This window comes from Sminthopsis crassicaudata, chromosome 2 (genome assembly GCF_048593235.1).
Source record: "Sminthopsis crassicaudata isolate SCR6 chromosome 2, ASM4859323v1, whole genome shotgun sequence".
Classification (NCBI taxonomy): domain Eukaryota; kingdom Metazoa; phylum Chordata; class Mammalia; order Dasyuromorphia; family Dasyuridae; genus Sminthopsis; species Sminthopsis crassicaudata.
The window spans coordinates 125076726-125098477 of record NC_133618.1 but is presented as its reverse complement, the minus strand read 5'-3'; the positions used below and the strand labels follow the sequence as shown (position 1 = coordinate 125098477).

The 21752-nt window shown below is 37.6% G+C and overlaps 1 protein-coding gene across 1 annotated transcript in view; it reads left to right on the top strand.

Annotated features, from left to right (window-relative positions):
• Nucleotides 1-11132, top strand: part of TACR1 (tachykinin receptor 1) — a 163581-nt gene extending 152449 nt beyond the window's left edge. Inside the window, exon 5 of the mRNA XM_074287205.1 lies at nucleotides 207-11132. Within this exon, the coding sequence (XP_074143306.1) occupies nucleotides 207-498 (292 nt within the window). The 3' untranslated portion in view covers nucleotides 499-11132. The remainder of the gene's footprint in view (nucleotides 1-206) is intronic.
• Nucleotides 11133-21752: the final 10620 nt, after the last annotated feature.

The following is a 21752-nucleotide window of genomic DNA, read 5'->3' as shown; positions in this document are numbered from 1 at the left end:
ATCTCATCCAATTATTAGCATTATCTCTCTCTTAAAATTACTCAGTATTATTGTATTTGTTGTGTATGATGATGTAGCCCCCAGTAGAATGAAAACTCTTTGAGGGATAAGAATTTTTTTTATGGAGAGGATTTGAAGTCTTTGTTAAATGGATGCTTCATGAATATTTATTTAATTAATTTAATATGGGTTTATTGATTTGACAGGTTTCGCATTGGCTTTAAGCATGCCTTCCGGTGCTGTCCATTCATCAATGCTACAGAATATGAGGGTCTTGAAATGAAGTCTACCCGCTATCTTCAAACCCAAGGCAGCATGTATAAGGTCAACAGAATTGAGACCACTGTCTCTTCAGTTGTTGGAGTCACTGAGGATGAGCTGGAAGATGGATCTAAGGCCAAACGCCTATCCCTAGACCTCACTTCCAATGGTTCCTCACGAAGTAATTCCAAGACTATGTCTGAAAGCTTCAGCTGCTACTCCAACACTATCTCCTAAATCTGTACCTAATGGGGCAGCTAACCCAAAATTGCTGCGTTCCACTTCACTCCAGGCCTTCATGAGCACATTCACCAAAGTGCACCCATGTCACCATCTTTTTTTTTTAATTTTATTTCAGACAGGCATAATATTCATGATCTGGAGAGCATCAGACATTCCCCAGGATGGGGCCTGTGGAAAGTAATGGTGTGAGAAAGTAAAAGATGAATGGATTTGGGAACCTGGTTCTCATTCATCCACTATGCCAGTTACATGGAATTAAGAATATTATTTCATTTCTGTGAGTTTAGTTCTCTGCCCCATTCAATAAGATTGGATGACCCATTTTCTAACATCCCTCGAAGATGTAAGATTCTATATAGGCACTAATGAATAAGCACTGAAGAAAACAGGAGAGATGATGACCCTCTCCAATATTTTCAGCCTCAATTATCATGTGAAATTGTCCTCCCTCCAGATGAGAGCTGATTCAATGCTGCTCTTCATTCAAAGAGGTAATGTGAAAAAGAAACATTTTTGACATCATAAACAATGATTTTAATGTTGGAGAAGGTAAATGTCTACAAGAAGACTCTAATAGCCCATCAATTCAACAAATTCAGCTGGCTTGAGGTAACATCATCAAATTCTTCCATGATACCTTTTCTGGGTCACTGCCCTCAGTCAGTTTTAGCAGGACTGATCCATAAATACAATCAAACATCTTTCAGGAACTGGATGTCAAGAAACCAGACTTTACCACAAAATGACTAAGTAAGCTCAAGCAGGTCATTTAGGCCTCTTTTCTCTGGGGCTCAGTTTCCTTCTTTGTGAAATGAAAGGAAGTTGAATTCATTGGTTCATAACAGCCAATTCAGGTCTCACATTATATTTTCTAAGTTAACAGCTCTCATGATTTTGTGATCCAGTGGCTCAATCAATTCACTAATACCTGATAAATTGTGTTGCCTCAAGAAAATCTTTTCACTTTTCTAGACTTCAGCTTCCATTCCTCTACAACAAAGGAGAGTTGGGATTAAATGGCTTGTCTGATTCTTTCCAACACTGACTTTCTGTTTCATGCCCAGAATATTCTATAGTCTAAGGAACATTCCACATCTGACATTCCACATTTTATCTTCTAATTTCCTTCTAGTTCTAACATTCCATGACTTTATGATTGAATGGTCCTACGTGACCAAAAATATTTTATAAATTACATGTCTCTGAGCACTATGGGCCCCATTCCCTCTCCTCCCCTTTTAATTAGAAGGGAATATTTCAGGGCCCACAGGTGAAGATTATTACCAACCTAATAAAGGTAGGGTCAAAACAAGACTTAATAGTCACACAGAGATAATCCTGTAAACCAGAATACAAAGAGTAGTAAATGCCAGGAACTAAAACCAGGAGCTCAAGGATCCTTTGACAATTTCTGAAGGAGTGTAGTATGTATAGAAGTCAATGTACAACATGGCACAATACAGTGTACAGACGACCTCTCATTGAGGTTGGGGATCAATAACTTGGAAGAACTAGAAACATGGAACTAGATACCTAAGAACAAAGATGACTTGAACTATCATAAGCATCTTAGAGTCTTTGAGGGTTGTTAGCATTCTAAGCTCCAACCCCACTATAATCATCAACTCAATTTTTTCCATGCCTTCTAATGCCTTGACTATGTTCATCAATATGAAGGACAAAGAAATGTGGGACTAGTTGATCTCCATGTTCCTTTCCAATGGACATTCCATGTTCAATGGTCCCTTATAGCTCCGGCATTCTATGACTCTAAAATTATGCCATTAAAAAAAGAATTATATGAAATGAAGTCCTCAAGAAGAAGAGAGAATTATAGGAAAATCTAGTTATGAATAAACAGCTTAGTTTTTCCTTTTCTGGAGAGGTAGCTCTTGTCAGGAGTCACATGTAAATAGGCACATCAGATGTGCTTGCTGAATTCATCCTCAAAGCTGTCTACTGCATTTCCCTTTCAGGGACTTGATAGTCATCTCTACAATGAAAAATGTCATTCACAAAGCTCAATCTCTTGCTACTGTTAGCTTTCAGGAAGCCAAGCTTTCATCATAGACCTCCCAACTGTACTCCTGATTCTAGCATGCAACAGGTTCTCCTCTCACTGCCAAAGCCCCACTGACTCTCCTGATCATCAGCCAGGGAGAGAAAAAAAAAGCTACCTGGATCTTGCTCCAACTAGTTATGTGTTTCTTGGGGAATTAACTGTGCATGTGAATCCATGTGGAACTTTATCATTCACCAAGACTTTCTGAGAAAGACAAAACATGTACAAAGCAATTGACTATACTGGTGATGCTTACACTACTTGCCACTGAGATGTATCAAATGAAACACCCTATGTTCAAAAACTCTTTGAAATTAGCCTCTTTGGCTCCATCAATCTGACAACTATCTCCTGGTGTTTGTGGTGGTTTTGTGGTGGTTTTCATGATAAAATTGTTCCACCCCTTTGATATAAACAGTATACATAAAAGTGTTATGTTAAAGGTGTTCTGTTTCCAGCATATGACTCTTCAGAATGCAGTCATCCTAGGGTTTTATGCTTGGGACATTAGATGTAAGATCAAAGAAGCCCTAATCAGGAAAAGTAACATGTCAATATTTCTTTCTAGATGCTCATCTAATGAATGCACAGTTTATATTGGTAGTAGTAAAGGGACATAGGTGTGTGTTAGTTTTGGGTATTCTGAGGAGGCCTAGAGCCATTAGTAAATTTTGATATCCCTGACATGTTAACAGCATAGTATAGCAAAAAAATGAAACTAGAAATCAGAAGATCACAGTTCATGAACCAACTCTACCATTATTATTTTGTAACCTTGAGCAAGTCATTTAACTACTCGATGCCTCAGTTTTCTCATCTATAAAATGAAGGAGTTGTATTAAATCTTTAAGATCACTTTTAGCTCAAAATCTATGAGTATAGCTAGCTCCCTGGAGTGAAAAGGGGGCAAAGGATGGGCTACTGGATGAAGAAGGAAGGTAATTAGGATAATATATTTGTGCAATAGAAATATGTCATGGAAGATTGGAACAGGAAGCAAAAATGGGGCCCTAGTCCATTAATAATGGTATTGAGAAGAGAGAACAAATGAATGGAATTAATCAAATGAAAATTGGGTGAACTTCTAAGGCCCAAATCCACTTTTAAAGGATTTAGCCAGTAGCTACAATAATAGAAACATAGGGCATTAGTATCATCACCTTGAAATGCTCTAACTCATTTATCTCTTAGGGATATATCTAGCTAAATCTAGGGTTATTCCTTCAGATGTGCATTATTAAAACATCAGCCTCATTGTCCCTACCAAACAGCCTAGACAAACTGTGTCCAGCTTGTTTCATTTTCCTATATGGATGGCAATGGCCAAGAGAACAGTGTTGTTAAAAGAAAAAGTGGAGGAGAGGGTGAGCCAGCATAAAAAGAAAAAGAATTCAAACTAAATATGATGATTTGGAAAAGTAATCAGACTGAAGTTCAGTTATAAAACTTAAAGAGGATCATGGTAGCTATTTTCAAGTGCTTCAAGGACTGTCATATGGAAAAGCAATCAGAATTTTTATGTTTGACTTCATGCCAAGTCTATTTTGCCAATTGTCAACTCTGGATAACTGTAATTTCTCTACTTCTATTCCTGAGCTGCCTAGTATTTCTCTTATCATGTAACTCTTTGTTAATTGCACAATAGATTGATGCTTAACTTAAGCTGAATTCTCAATAGTGTTAAGAAAATTTTTGGTTCATGTATAATTCAAATCAATTTAACAACTAAACATCTACTACATGTAAAGGACTATGCTAGGTACCAGGCTTACAAATTCAAAAAATAACCAACAGTCAGCTCCCTGTTTCATTTTGGCATTTAGAACCAACCACATCCCGTGTTGTTTCAAATTATTCCCCTCCTCCCATTCCATACCACCCTCAACATATATTCCATATTTCAATCAAACTAGACCACTAGCTCTTCCCAGAAATAAACATGCCATCTCCTATCTGCTCACACAGGCCATCCTTTCCCTTTGCCTACTATGAGCTTCTTTTTCATCTCCACCTGTTAGAAAAGCTCCCCCCACCAAATATTCTTCAAATATTCTATTTATTTTCTCCTTCCCACAAATCCTGGCCTTGAAGTATACATATATGTTTACATGACATATAATTTTCAGTAAAATATCAGTAAAAGCCCTTTCATTTGTGCAATCCCACTCCTCTGCCTTACAACATGGATACTGCTCTACACGATTCTTAATCTTTGTACAGGTTGGAGTCCAAGGCAGGAAGCTGCAAGGAGTTAGGTACCAATCAGGAATAGGATTTTTACCTAATTTTGCTGTTGGAGAATATGGTATAGAAATCCCTGGATATGAAAGATATCAATGCACTTATCACCAATCTGCTTCATGCTCTTTTCTCCTCTTCCAGTTTCACTTTTTACCTCATATTGATTGTAACCACGAAACTCCTTACAGGCTGCCTACAGAAAGAGTGGGCACTTTTCTAAAATGTATTAGGAAAGAAATCATTGGGGATTCCAACCTTCTGTCCTGGATTATTATATAATGCAGATCATACATAAAGAGTAACAATCAAAAATCCTGCCCACTGAGCTTAAAACTTAAAGCTACTGTGAATTTAGAATACAAAGATGAGGGATCAAATAATAATTATATTGAATAATTTGGGGTAAATCATTTAATCATTTTGATCATCCATTATTCCATCTATAACTTGAATATTTAAAATCCTAGGCTATTGTGGAGTCGACACTATAATGAAGGCATTATTAGCTATTGTTAAAGTCTTGACTCTCCTATTTACTAGTTTATATGACCTTAAGAAAGTCATTTAGCCTTAGGCTCCCAAATGTAAAATGAGAAGTTTAGAAGAAATCATTTCTAAACTTAATTCCAATTCCAAAATGTGGTGATTCTGTTATTCTAAGAAGGAAATATTAGTACCTGAAAAATAAGCCATCAACTCTCTACTTAAATCTTCCCCTAGAAGGAAATAATTTGTGTCTCCTAGCTCCATATTCACTGTTACTCTCAGCAAATCATGAAATGAAACATTATGTGACTGAGAACTAACAGTAGCCTCAGATTAAGAGTGGGATACAACCAAGTGAAATAAATTTGAAATGGAATTACATTTAGTTGTTTTAGCCCTAAAGAACAGAGACAACTAATTGCAGAAGCAAATTTCAACAAGAAAAAAAATCTTCTGATAATTAGAGCTGTCCAAAAGTAGACTAATTTATCTTGGAAAGTAATAAGATCATAGGTTTGGAGCAGGAAGGGACCTCAGAGGTTATGTAATCCAACTCCTAATCTTATATATGAGGAAAATGGAACATAGAGAAGTAAAGTGACTTGTTTCTGATGAGTGGATAGCAGAGCCAAGATTCAAGTCTGGAAACTCTGACTGAATTCAGTGGTCATTCCACTGTACCATACTGTCTCAATAAGATCTCTATCCCTGGAGATTTTCCATGAAGACTGGATGATCCCTTACAAAGCTGTTTTAGAGAAGATTCCTATCTTGTTATGCAGTGAACTAAATGAATTTCTGAGGTTCCTTTAAGCCCTAGTGTAGCAAGCTCCTGTGGCAAAGATACATCATTAATAAAGATACAATATCCCTTAATATCTGAAGCAGGAGGAAAACAGAAAATTCATGAGTCAGGATTTTGCTTATATATGTGTTAGCTGAGGAAAGATGGTGCCTTGATTGCAGGAATCAGCAAGTGATTCAGTAACATAATATCAGTGGCTGCTGAGAGTTACATGCGGTAAGATTATGATGAAGAAATGTAAGACCAGGCAGATCTTTTTATCCTGCAGTTTTTATACATCAGCTAATTTGTTTCAAATAAGCAACTTTTTCTCCTCACTAGCTACACAATTAAAAAGAACAAAGATCAATGGATCATAGTTTTGTGCTGGGTTTGATGTTAGGAATCCCTGCTATACCAAAAATAGTTTTAACTCCAAAGCCTTAAATGAATCACTTCTCTTATTTTTCTCTCATCTTTGTCAAAAATTATTTTTGGATATCAAAACTTGTTTCTAATTAGTGCTCCCATCTCTAAACCCATTTTCCATCCTCTAGGAAAAAAGTGTCAGGGTTGATCATTTGTTTCAGTTCAGAGTTTCTTAGGAAAATTGGATAAATAAGAGCAAGGCAAGGGAAATAAAACTTCCCTGGGTATCAACTCACCTTGACAACAAGCTCGGTACAAAGTAATTCAGATGGATATATAAGAATACAAACATACATACATATAAGTATGTATGTATGTATGTGTATAGAACACTAGACCAAGAGTCAGAAAGTCCAGCTTCAGATACTTATTGTGTGTGTCCCTTGGCAAACCAATTAACCCTGTTTGCTTCAGTTTCCCTTTCTGTAAAATGAGCTAGAGAAAAGGAATGGCTAACTACTCCAGTATCTTTGCCAAGAAAATCCAAATGAGGACACCAAGAGTTGGATACTACCGAAACAATTGCACCACAAAAATATACATATACAAATGCATGTGTATATATACACATGGTCTATGTATGATATATGTGTATATACATGTACATAATGACATTGGACCCAGGCTAACCTGGATCCACCATATGTCAGCCTTTAGTTTTGTCTGTTTCTTTCCTTGTTATACCCTTGGCCACAGGCAACCACTACTTTGCACTAATGTTAGAATTGAAATGACTCCCAACCCTGAAGTGCAAAATCTGGGACTCTTGAACATATCTCAGGAGGAGTGATACAGTCTTAGATTAATCCCCTAAAGTGTCATCCCAGACTTACAATTTCAATGAACCAGCCCCCCTATTCTGAGATGCATAGTAAGCATAGACATAGCACATAGGGTACTTTGTAATATCCAGCAGAAATGCTGCATCCCTCTCCCTATAACTATCTTCCCAAGGGTCACTTGTCAGCAGAGAATACCCTGATAAAGGAAAAACCTTTAAGTTACCCACACAGCTGTAACTGAGTCCTTCTCATGAGCCAAAAATTATTTAGGTCAGCTTCTGACTCTTTTGCTAAACTAATTCTGTCCCATAGATATAGGGTTGTGGACAATTTTACATTCCCCAGCAATTGTTACCATCCTTCCTTTTCTTTAAGTGTTTCAACAAAATGCCTCTTTATGCATTTGTCTAAATGTGAAGGCAGTGTTCCATCATCCTGGCAAAAATACAGTAGAACATTTACCCATAATACACTTTAGCTGTTCTCAATTCTGTGGCCTAACTGGATTCACCAGTGTCTTGGGTTTAGAGGGTTCCTATAGTTTAATTCAAAAGAAACTAAGTCATGTTTGATTTGTTAAGTCAAATTTTATTGAAGTATTCTCAGAAAGAAAAAAATTAGTCATTTCTAGATGAGTTTAAATAGTTGTAGCTATTCTGTAAAGCTTGTTCTGGCCTTAATATTCTCACAAACTTCAGGGATGTAATGGCCTGTGCTATTTGGTCTAAACAGATCAGGACTACTCTTCAGGCAAGGGACTTGCTGTTAAATAAGTTTTCGTAAGGTAGGTTTCTTAACTTGGCTTCTAAGGACTCCTTGGGTATCTATAAATACATTTCAGGGAGTCCATGAACTTGATGTCAAGGGTAGAAATTACATCTTTATTTCTCTTAAGTCATTGGTTTCCTTTATCAAACTTTATATAGTTTGCATATTTAAAAACATTATTCTGAGAAGCAGACTGTCAATGATTTAAAAAAAAAAAAAAGGTTAAGAATTTGCTTGCTAAGGGGACCTCACTTCAACTTAGCCAAGCCCAGGATATGTTTACTGCTCAGAATGTTTTCTCTACTGTGGATGGGTTCAAGTACTGGGCATATTCCCAGAGCTGAAGTGATTTGTGTAGGACTGTGGAAAATGTAATGTCTCCTGAACTGGGCATGCTTCCATAATACCTAATTAAAATGCTAATAATGATGCCTATAAACTATATCTGCTGCCCCTGGGATCTCTAAGGGTTGGATGGTCCCCATTCTACCATGAGATAGTTTAATTCTACTGCTTCAGTCTTTGATAAAGTGATTAACTCCTAGTATACAGATGGTCCTGGTAACACTGATTTCATCCAAGATGCTGAACATAAATAAGATGGGTGAGTTCAGCAACCTATCCTGTGCAGTGATGATAGAACTTGAAAATATTTTATTTCTCTCATATGTCAGATTTTGGCAAAGCAGCTACTGAGCCCCAGCAACAACAATCTATAGAAGTTGTAGCCTGAGTCATCCAAAGGATTAAAAACAAGAAAGTATAATTGAAAAAAGTCCTAAACAAGAAGTTAAGAGATTTGGGGGTTTTTTCCCCCAGCTTTGTTGGTGTGACATTGTGAAATCTACCATCTCTCTAGAACCGAGCTGCTATAACTATAAAATGAGAATGTTTGACTCTATTATCTTTATGGTCTTTTTTCAGCTGTAACAACTGATGTTTGAATCCTCTAGCTGAGCCAATTTCTGTGAAAAGCTTTGCAAGCTCTAATCTAATATGTGTTGTATGCAAAAATTTTCAGTCAAACCAGATCCTAGGTGGAAAAAGATTCTGCATTTGCTCATTAAGGAATTGTCTGGAAAAGCAAATTTGCTTTGAATTGTATTAACTAACATAAAGACACCTTCTGTTTCATAGTCTAAGGCTATGAACAAGAATGATTAGGATCACTTCCAGCCACAGCTGCTGAACACTGAAAACTTAACTGAAGCCAAACGATTAGCTCAGTCATTCTCGGACGCCTCATTGTAGCTCAGAGCTAATCCTGAGTTTTGAATTGCAGTGCCAGTGGAGCACAAGCTCTACTATGTGCCACCAAGAGGGAAAGCTTCAAGAAGGACCCGGGATAGATTCTGGGCCTGTCATTTGAAAATTAATCTGATATATTTACAGACACTTGTACAGAAGTGGACACAAGCTTTTTTTTTTTTTTTTTTTTTTTTTTTTTTTTCAGTCAGGGCAGCTCACAAAGACTATGTACTAAAGTTTAAGGAAATATAATCTGTATCAGTAAGGGGAGCATTAAGGTAGATGAAATTACAAATCTAAAAGAATTGAAATATGTGTGATCTTTTTGAATATGCCCATTGTGATGTCCACCTGGCTTTTGTGATGTGCTCTCTTTTTTGGTCTTGTCTATTTCTATAAATATTGTTGGAGAACTTTCTTAACCTTGCAGTGTGGCAATGTATATGTTAAAAGAAAAAAAAATGAACAGTGTTGATTCTATTTCCTGTTAAGGCTAAACATATTTTCATAAATAAATGAATATTTCATGAGTGTGGAGTGTGTTCCAACGGTTGGAGTAGCCAAAACAGCCTGTCTATCTGTAAGTTCCGGATAGCTAGAAGATGCCAGGTACAGAAAATATTCTTTCTCTTTTGGGATGAATGGTTATGAGATTAGCTTCTATTGGAAGTCATTATCCATAAGTCATTATCCAAAGAGGAAAGGTTAGCATAGATGAAATACATCCTGTGAAACTTTCCCAGCATCCATGCTGCAGGTGTTTTACAAAAGACTGGAAAGGAGATCCCATATTTTTCAAATAGAGGTTGTCCCCACCTCTATGTCATAACTCTGTTATCTATATGACTGAACTCTCTAATCCTTTCAGGCTTTCAGACAGGACAAGAAGAAGGATGGGAAAAGAGGAGAATTGGTTTACCCATTTGAGGTTATTGTTGTTTGTTTGTCTTTTGTCCTTGAAGAGGACCCTGACATCAGGGAGGTAATGCCATACCATGCAAATGAATTGCCTTTGAGGGAGGGAGGGCTGTGCAAGGTCATCTACCTCACTTCCCCTCCAGAGCCATATAGGTCCAATATTGCAAGATATAGATCAGGAAAGCTGGAGATGGCCCTGTATGAAATGGGAAGCCTTGGCCTTTTTAAGCTAAAGTCTTCAACAGCTCTCAGTTTGATTAAAGAATCTCCTTCTTCACTTAGTCCAAAAAAAATCTAAATAAATGAATGAATATGGGAGGAGGAAGACCCTCAGGATTTTTGGTCAAAGCAGAAATGACTGCTATATACATTCAATATCAGTTAATCAGGACCCAAACAATGACCAAAAGGGCTTGGCCTAGAACCTATTGGTGGCCAATCAGAATCAGATTGATTTTGGTTTAAGATACTTAAGTCCTTAATAAAAAGTCCAGTCAGTAAACCCATAGATATCTTGGAAGGGTTCAGATCCAATGCCATGCAAGTAATTCTCCTATTTCATTTCTTATTAAATTGTGTAATAGAAAAGGGACTAGCCTTGGGAAATAGACCTTGGTTTGAGTCACAGGTCTGACATCAACAGACTGACTCATGGTGAGTCCCATCACTGTTCTGTGCCTCAGTTTCCCTGTGTGTAAGATGATGTGTGTTGTAATACATGTGTGTTGTAAGTAATACATTTATTACTTACAACATAAGATCATAAGGAAAACACTCCACATAAAAGAACTATTAGTCTTTATGTCCATTTGTATAGAATCATCCTTAAAGTACAGCAAATCATGTCCCAGACTCAGAAATTGTCTGGGAAAGTGGTTAAAGCATGTATTTCCACTAACTGATGTTTAAAATAAAAAAAAATTTAAAAAAGACTTGGACATCCATGTCTTATGAACTCATAACCATATGACAATTTATTAGCAAGGGAAAGTACTGTCAACTATCTATCAGGATACTCTTTCCCACTTGAAGTGTGGGAAGGGTGCTAGATTCCCTTACCCAAATTAACTAATCAGAAATTTCTTCAGATACAAAGAGAAGGTATTTATTCGATCCTTGCAAGGAAGCACACCCATAGCATAGTGAGTGGGTGACAGGTTATTGCTGCTTAAAGCAACAAGCAGGAGTCAGAGACCCCGATTCCACCAATTCCCACCATCTGTCGTGGAAACCCAGTCATCCCAGACCAACAGGTTGGAGTCTGGCAGCCATAGAACTCCAGCTCTGTGGAGGTCCAGGGGTCTCAGGGCCACTGTTCCATTATCCCCACCTCAAGCAGTCCAGACCCAGACTCATTTGGGACAAAGGGACAAAGGTCTCGTCTTTTGGAGCTCCTTCAGGCTGACAAGGGGCATGGAGCTGGCCATGCCCAGTGGGGTCCAGACTGAGGAGGGGAGAAAAGGTAGTGTCAGCATCCTCCAGTGTTGAGTGTCAGAATCAGGTCTCAGGTGATCTCAGGCTGACCAAGTAATTTGAATTTCATGGCTTGGTGTCTGGAAGAAGCAATTATCACAAGTAGATTAAAAACATAGGGACCAAATATGAGCAAAAGAAAAAAGAATAAACAAAAGTGGAGTTAGTATGGGGGCTACTAGGGACAGTAACCAGGAACTCCACCCTGAGGAAGGCTGGGGGGGGCTGGAAATGAGGTTATCATGTATGTCTCTCCTCCAAACAGCTTTTCCTAGAATAAATACCAAAGAACATCTCCCCCAAATGCTGCTTTTGTTTCCTCAAAGGAGCAGGGGCAATGGGTGGAACATTGTGGCCTTCAGTGAGTATGATCTCCCCCGGCAAAAACTCTAGAGCCTTTAGTCTTATAGGAGGAAGGCTTCTAGGAAGGCTTCTACCCAATTTGTACAGGTGTTAATAAAACTGAAAGCAGTTTGAAGCCCAGGGTTTTTAGAATTTACTTATCTGGGAGATATATAAGAAATGCAGGAGTTGGAGAATTAAAGATGCCATTTATGGAAAAACCTTAAAACTGTCCTTGACTTTTGGGGTGAGCCCTGAAACTCTCCTGACAGGAACCCACCCTTCCAGCAGTTAAGTGGTTTCATTAAGATTAGCCCAGGACCACTCTCTACTTAGCTCAAGCTTAAGTGGTCTCATTCTACTGGACATCTGGGCCTGGGGGCAGTGACAATATTGAAATAATTTCTTCAGATTGAAATTTCAGTCTCAGATTTCCTATGTAAAGGGCAATTTGGGGGCTCATTTCTTTGCAGAGGTCTAAAAGCAGGACCATGCCATGCCAAGGACCTCTCTTAGGATAGCTGCCTGCCAGGACCCCTGCCCTCTGTGAAGACTTTCTCTTCTAAGCATAAACTCTTTATCTCTCTCCATGAGGAATAGGCAGCCACTGCACCAGCTTGGTTACAATCCTGAAGCTGGGGTCAGGAGGAATGGGATTGTAGTCAGGAGAAAGGATACAGTCTATTGCTAATTAATAGTCCTTCTCCAACCTCATCACCATGGTCAGGGCAAACAGGCAGCAGCACAGGCAGCTTAATCTGCAAGCCTGTTTCCCTTGGCCTGAAATGAATCCCCTTCTGGTGAGCTTTACAAGACATAATAGAAACCTCTCTAGGTCCATAGAGAGTTTGCAGTAATTGTTCTTCTGCATACTTGATGGGGGAATGTTGGGCTGTCAAAAACCCCCTTTCTTTTCATATTGCCCTCATGATCTTACTAAACATTAAAAACATATTTGAAGTCAGTATAGATATTCATTCTCATTTCTTCCCCCCAGTTCTAAAGCTCTGATAGGCAAAAAATGTTCTGAAGCATTTTGGAAAGGGAGGCAGAATCTCCAACCATTGGCCCAAAATGAGCTTAGGAGCTTCCTCAATTAGAAAAATTATGACAGCTAGGATTCACCCCTAAAACACCAAGTTTCTTTGAAAAGTAAGCAAAGGGGTTTAGGATAGGGTTCCAGTGACCTTTAGGACCTGGCCCTGCCTTCCATCAATGTACAATGTAAGCAATGTAAAATGTAAAATAAAAACAAATATTCAGTTATTAACAACATATAAATGTTGTTATTCCTTTAAACAATAAAAGCAATTAAGGTTAAAATAATTTCATTCAACCAACAGAGGGGAGGGGGAGCTCCAATGAGTGTAGTTTGTTCTTGCTTCTAAGAAGCAGCTACCATTTGGGTGGAGAGTGAGTTAAAAAAGCTTCACCTTTCTAAAACAACAGATCTTTTCCTTTCCCCTTCTATTTTTGTGAAAGGAAGAGATGCGCCTCAGGCAGAGGTTTGCATAAGCTGCTTCCTCTGGATTTAGAGGATCTTTCCCATTCACATACAAGTTTAGCTTCTGACACACTTAATCCTCAGAAGACCCATATTTTGGTCAAATCATCCCTCCTCCAATGTCTCTTAATGGCTTATGATTCCATCTGTCTATCTTTTGCAATTTCCTGCTTATGTCTGGCCATGCTTTGTAACAAAATGTACCCTAAACATAGACTTGTCCAGATCTAAGGGATCCAAACCTCGGTATTTTCTCAGATTTTTTCAGTCTCTCTAAGAACTCAGAAGGGTATTCCTCCTTCTCTTGCATTCTGTCAAATAACCTCTTCAGGTTCTGTGGTTTGGGTACTGCACCCTTAATTCCTGTAATTATCAAATCCCTTAGGTCTTGTATGTGACACTGTTATGGTCCCATCAGAGTCCCATTTGGGATATTTCTGATCAACTGGCACTGTCCCAGCTGTGAGAGGATACCTCCTCTCCCAGCCTACATGGTGGTCCTTCCCACTAGAATTCTCTCCTCTGGAGGGAATAGTATATTTAATATAGACATTAATTCTCCCCAAGTGTATACATTAGAACCCAGAAATTGATCTAATTGTTCTGACAGACTCACTGAGTCTTCCATAAGTGGTTTCATCTCCATAAAATTCCTCATCTCAGTAGAGCTAAGGGGTGCATTAATAAATCCTAACCCCCCTTGGGCTAAGGGCACCTATCTTAGTGGGTACATAGGTGCCCCACGTGTAAATGGGTCAGGCATCCGAAGGCCACTAGATCCTTTTACTAAATTCACTAAACTTTTTAAGTTGCTCTATTTCCCTCTTTAGAAGATTGGGAGAGGGGGGTCCTGGGACAGAGAGAGAGAAGAGGGTCCCATAGGTGTAGTGGGACAGACTCCTGTTCTGCTTTCCCGTTTCCCCATTCCATGTGATGTCTCTCCCAACTCAATGCTTCCCAATCCCTTTTCTTACAGCTAACTCTTTTTAGGATGTCAAGTCACCCCAGGATCTGGCCTGCCAGCCAAGGACATGCACCAACCTCATGGGGTGTCTTCCATGGCAATTGTCAAGTTCCACTAGAAGCTTGCTCCTTTCCAAAATAAATCTACCTTTTACCAAAGATAAAGGCCAATGTGAATTCACCACATGACCAAACCCCAACTTTGGTGCCTATCATTATCTGGTGTCTACATAACCCACATAATACCTAGCAGTTTTAGGTTTCAACATTACAATAATAACCCCAAATAATTTAATTAGCAATTTTGCAATCTTCATAAGTAATAGCCAAATAAACATAACATAGCCTATCACAAAAATGGATAGGGGTGTCATATAATTTACAGTCATTTCCAATTTTTATATACACACCAATTAAAAGGCAATTTTTTTGTTTTTTGTTTTTTTATTAATTTTATAATTATAACATTTTTGACAGTACATATGCATAGGTAATTTTTTACAACATTATCCCTTGTACTCCCTTCTGTTCCGAATTTTCCCCTCCTTCCCTCCACCCCCTTCCCTAGATGGTAGGCATTCCCATACATATTAAATATGTTATAGTATATCCTAGATACAATATATATATATATATATATAAAATGCAAACAGTTTACACTCATTTCCCAGTGTTCCTTCTCTGGGTGTAGCTGATTCTGTCCATCATTGATCAATTGGAACTGGATTAGATCTTCTCTATGTTGAAGATATCCACTTCCATCAGAATACATCCTCGTACAGTATCATTGTTGAAGTATATAGTGATCTCCGGGTTCTGCTCATTTCACTCAGCATCGGTTCATGTAAGTCTCTCCAAGCCTCTCTGTATTCCTCCTGTTGGTCATTTCTTACAGAACAATAATATTCCATAACATTCATATACCATAATTTACCCAACCATTCTCCAATTGATGGACATCCATTCATCTTCCAGCTTCTAGCCACTGCAAAAAGGGCTGCCACAAACATTTTGGCACATACAGGTCCTTTTCCCTTCTTTAGTATTTCCTTGGGATATAAGCCTAGTAATAGAACTGCTGGATCAAAGGGTATGCACATTTTGATAACTTTTTGGGCATAATTCCAGATTGCTCTCCAGAATGGCCGGATTCTTTCACAACTCCACCAACAATGCATCAGTGTCCCAGTTTTCTCACAGCCCCTCCAACATTCATCGTTATTTGTTCCTGTCATCTTAGCCAATCTGACAGGTGTGTAGTGATATCTGAGAGTTGTCTTAATTTGTATTTCTCTGATCGTTAGTGATTTGGAACACTCTAAAAGGCAATTTTTAAAAAACAATATTTTACCTTGTGATATTCTAACTAGATGTTCCATTCAAACTATCAGTTGCTATTGCAAATCAATCTTTCTTGTCCCTTGTCTTTAAAAATCACCTTTTTTTTAAACTTTAAGATTCACAATTAAATAACTGGACCAAATTTCATATATCCAGCAGAGCTGGCAAATTTTTATGTTGTAGGTTATAGTTTTTACAAATCACACAATATACATTTTAGAAAGTAACACACTTCATCTAAGTAGGGGATACAAACATGTGACCCTTCCCCCTAAGTTAAGCTACCAGAACTTTGTTTTAATAACCTATTTTTAACTTAAAATCCAATCAAATATAGTTTTAAATTTCCAGTAGTAATGTTTCAATATTTGTACACAATTTTCTAAGATCTTGTGCTTAAAGTAAACTAATTCATAATTCTAGCACATAGTACTTAATAGTCTCATATAATTGTAAGAGATTCATCATAAAAATGTTTTTCTCCAAATTTCACTGATCTGATTGAGCATAGTTTCTTTCTCTCCCTCTCACCTCACTTGTCCTCAGCTACAGTCAGGGAATGGAGGAAGAAGGAAGAAAAAAGAAAGAAACTTTCTTTACTTTATGCACTATCCTCCTCGAGGAGGCCTTAATTTAGTTGAATTTGCTTTACACACACACAAAATTCATTTATCTCATCGTTGGTATTGTATGTTGGTCACATCTAAAAACCCATATAAAGCTACCAAATATGAAGCAATTAAATCCAATAAAGAAGTTAACATTCACAGAGCATTTGTTTTATGCTATCTTGAATCTTGAAATGACCAATTGCCAAACTCCCCAATCATTATTCTCAAAAATTAGCTAACTTTTTCTGCAGTCCCCAGCTTGGCCAGAGCTAAAGTCTACAGGAAAAAGTCAGGCCTTTTTCTCTTTTTAACAAAATTTGTCTCACAGAACAGACATGACATAGACATTCTGCACAAAGACACAAACACAGACAAAAAAAATTACATGGAAGAGGACCATCCCCAACATAAAACAGTCAAGTGCACTTTTTGCTCTGAAGATTTAAATTGGACTGCTTTCTCCTCTCCGTTTAAGGAAAGAAGTTCCAATCTCATGGGTTGAGTTCCTATAATTCACAGAGCTGACTTCTGGACTCAGACCCTCAAGTGCTGAAGGAGTTGCCTCCTTTACTGCAGTCAACCAGAGTGCCCTGACTCTGTGCCATTTATCAGGACTTCCTTCTGGCTTTTCAAGTGCCACCCCTTGATGCTGGATCACCAAGCTTGATCTCCTTCCATCTCAGGGCAGCCCAAAGCCACAGACAGTGCCCTGGGGAGAGCAGCTCCAATCTGAACTGCTCCTTCCCCTTCCCTCTGGATTACATATACATAAACTACCTTACTGGCCACTTGCCCTCAGGCTTCTTCTTCAGATACTTATGCTTCTGGTTGTATTTGGATGCCTCTCTTCTGGCCCATCCTTCACAGAGATGGGGTTGAAGGGCTGATCTCAAGGTCAGTCAGAGAAAATCCAACCTGGTATCTGCCTTGAATCAGGATCCCAGCCATTTTTCTGAGAAGTCACAGACCCCGGAACGAGCCCCCATAAACTTACTCAAATTAACTAATCAAGAGATATCTTCAGATAAAAAGAGAAAGCATTTATTCAGTCCTTGAAAGGAGAGGCCCAAACACATCTGAGCAGATATAGAGCCTCTCAACTACAGTCCCTACCATACCAGGATGGGGAGGAAGCAACAGAACAGTTTTTAAAATTACTTTTAAGCCACCAAGTTCATTATCAGGCCTACTGGTATTTACTAGTCTATGCCTTTAAATCTGGGTTTGAACCATGGTTCTGCTGCAGCCTTCCTGGTGGCTTTGGGCAGGTCATGTTCCTGTTCTGGATATTTCCTCATTTGTAAAATTATAATATTGGACTCTTTGAGTGATGTTCCAACTCAAAGTTCCACGAGCATCTATAAAGTTTCCCTTTCCTTTGAGTCTGACTATACGTATCAAAGTGCGAGATTTGCCTAGCCTGCTATGAAAGAGAGAAGGGGAAAAGGAAAAAAGAAAAAGTTGAAGGAAAAGGAAAACATTTTTCTACAATTCCCCTAGAACTAAGGGATTATGATTAAAGCTACCACAAGAAGAGCAGAAAGCATCAGTGCCCTTAGTTAGCCCTCCATCTCTCTTCCTCTGTGTTTCTGTGTTTCTTTATCTCTTTTTCTCTCTTCCCTTTTCCCCTATTTTCTATTCCTTTTATCTCCCTCCATCTCTCCCTCTCTCCCCTTTTTCTGTTTTTTTCTCTTACCACTCCCCCTTTCTCTCTCTGACTCTCTGTCTCTCTCTTCTCCCTCTATTCTTTTTCACTGTCTTTCCCCTTCCCTCTCCTCTTTTTCTCTTTTCCTTTCTCTTTCTCTCTGTATTTCTCTTTCCTTTTCTCTCTGTCTCTTTTTTTCTCTATATGTATACACATACACACATACATACATACACACTTTTTTTTTGCAAGTCCTACTGTCCTAGATAGGAACAGGAAGCATAAAGCAGGCCCCTCAGTTTTTTTTCCTGATAAATAGGAAAGTATAAAAAGAGCAGATTATCCTGGACTTCTCTAAGACCAAGTTATCCTTTCAAAGATACTGGAAATGGTATCATGGGTTTTTTTAATTTGTCATTTCAACAAAATTTAGTAAAAGCCTACTATGTGCAATGCAAGCACTAACAAGCCCAGACATGAAGCCCTGCTACGGATGGATTATTTGTCACTAGATAATTTTGCCTCAATGTTGCTGGTTTTTGCCTCACCACTGTTGTGACTACACTGCTTAACTCTTTGTCTAACCACACATATATAAATCAAGGTTCCACCACACTAAATAAAGCAGGTACCTCCACTAGCAGCAGAGCTAGTTTCCCTAACTGAAATTTAACTTCTATTTGTTTCCTGACTCTCCTGTCTCTAATCTGCTCTGTTCCATAGTTTGCAGGCCAGTTCAGTTCAGTTGACAAGCCTTTCCACAGTTATGTAGGCTAGTCCTCAGAGGGGGTAAGCACAATCTGTCACTAAGCCCAGTGAAGCCTTTCCAGCTCAGTAGGACCTGCCAAAATTTGTCCACCTTCACAACTGAAGTTCACTTTCATGCCATGATGAAGCAACAGAAGAAGCTACAAAAGGCCTCTCTAAAAATCTTAATTCCTAGAAAGGAATAAGAACTTAGGGTAATATTGCATATTTTCGAGCCATAATTGAGGACCATTCTCTCCAAGAATAAAATATGGGCTAAACGCCTACTTAATAAGAGAGGGACAAGGGTTTATTAAGCACCTACAATGCTAAAAATCTAAGGCCAGATTTAAATTTAAGTCTTTCTGCCTCCAGGCCCAGTATCCTATTCACTGTGCCACCCAGTTGAGGAAAATAATTTGTTGTTTTTAATTTAATATTTTGTTGATGTTCTTTAATTTAATATTTCCCTCAATTACATATAAAAAACTTTTTTTGCAAGGCAATTGGGGTTAAGGGACTCGCTTAAGTTCACACAGCTAGGAAGTTTTGTGTGTCTGAGGCCAAATTTGAACTCAGGTCCTCCTGACTACAGGGCTGGTCTGTCTACTACAGAAAACTAATTTTCAACATTCATTTAAAAAATTGAATTCCAAATCTTCACCTTTTTCATTGAAAAGGCAAGCAATTTGATAAAAGTTATACATGTGTGTAGTTATGCAAAACTTATTTCCATATGTTACTGTAAAAGAAAACATAGACCAAAATTAAAACCAAAAAAAAAAAAAAATGAAGTAAAAAAAAAAAAAAGATGCTTCAGTTTTTCAGTTTACATTCAGATTCTGTCAGTTCTTTCTCTAAAGATGTATAACAGTGGATATCATAGTCCTTCAGAGTGGTCTTGATCATTGTGTTGCTTAGAATAGCTGAGTCATGCACAGTTAATGATCTTACAATATTGCTGTTACTATGTACAATGTTCTCTAGGTTCTACTCATTTGATTTTCCATCAGTTCATACAAATCTCTCCAGGTTTTTCTAAAAGCATCTAGCTCATCATTTCTTATATCACAACAGTATTCTATCACAATCATAAACTAAAAATTCTACAGTCATTTCCCAATCAATGGACACCTCCTCAATTTCTAATTCTTTGCCACCAGAAAAGAGCTGCTATCATTATTTGGACATAATTATAAATTACTCTACAGAATGGTTGAATCAGTTCACCATTCCACCAACAGTGTATTAGTATCTCAATTTCCCCATACCCTCTCCAACATTTATTCTTTTCTTTTCTGTCCTATTTGTCAATTTAATAGGTGTAAAGTAGTATCTCAGTATTGTTTTAATTTTTATTTCTTTGATCAATAGTGAATTAGAACATTTTTTCATATGACTATGGAAAACTTTAATTACTTCATCTGAAAACTTTTCATATTTTTTGATTATTTGTCAATTAAAGAATGGCTCTTATTTTTATAAATTTGACTCATTTCTCCATGTATATGAGATTTCTCTTTGTCAGAGAAAATTGCTTCAAAAGTTTTTTTTCACAGTTATGATTGCTAACTATTTTTTCTTCCATCTTATTTCTCCCCTTTTATTCTATTCCCTCTATCCTTTCACTCTGTCTCTTCTCAAAAATGTTTTGTTTCTGACTATTGCCTCTCCCAATCCACCCTGCCCCCCTCTCTTATCCCCTTCTCCTCCTACTTTCCTATAGGATGAGATATAACCAATTTAACATGTATTTTATTCCCTCTTTGAGCCAATTTTGGTGAGAATAAGGTTCAAGCATTCCCTACCACCTCCCTTATCTTCCCCTCTACTATAATAGCTCTTTCTTGTTTCTTTTATGAGATAATTTACCCCATTCTATCTCTCCCTTTCCCTAACTCCCAGTGCATTCCTCTTTCTCACCCTTCAATTTTATTTTTTTTAGCTATCATCCTTTCATATTCTACTCACACTCTGTCTATATATACTCCTAATTGCCCTAATAAAAAAAGTTCTTATGAGTTAGTTATAAGTATTACCTTCCCATGTAGGAATATAAATAGTTTAACCTTATTAAGTCCATTATGATTTCCCTTTCCTGTTTCTCTTTGTTTCCCATTTTTCATTTGAAAGCCAAGTTTTCTATTCAGCTCTGTTCTCATGCATTAGAAATACATGAAAATCCTCTATTTCATAGAATATCCATTTTCCCCAAAGGATTATACTCAGTTTTGCTGGTAAGGTGATTCTTGGTTGTAATTCTAACTCATTTAGCCTCTGGGATATCATATTCCAAGCTCTCTGATTCTTTAAATACATGCTACTAAATCTTGTGTTATCTTGACTGTCACTCCATGATATTTGAGTTGTTTCTTTCTGGTTGCTTGCAATATTTTTTCTTTGATCTGGGAGGTCTGGAATTTGGCTATAATATTCCTGGGAGTCTTCACTTTGAGATCTCTTTTAGGACATGACTGGTAGATGCTTTCAATTTCTATCTTGCTTTCTAGTTCTAGAATATTAGAACAATTTTTCTGCCTTAAGTTTTTCTTGTCTAGGAATTTTTTAAATTTTGGTTTTCAGGAAGTAATTTTAAATTAAAGATAATTTTTAAATTACCTTTCTTACATTTGGCTTCTAGGTCAGTTGTTTGTATAATAAGATATTTTATATTATCTTCTTAATTTTTGTTCTTCTGTTTTTTTATTATTATTATTTCTTGATATCTCATAGAATCACTAGCTTCCATTTGTTCAATTCGAATCTTTAAAGTATTATTTTCTTCAATGGGGTTTTGAACATCCTTTTCTTTTTGCTCAATTCTATTTTTAATGAGTTCTTCAGTGAATTTTTGTGCCACTTTTACCATTTGGTCTCTTCTGATTCTGAGGAGTTCAAAGCAAA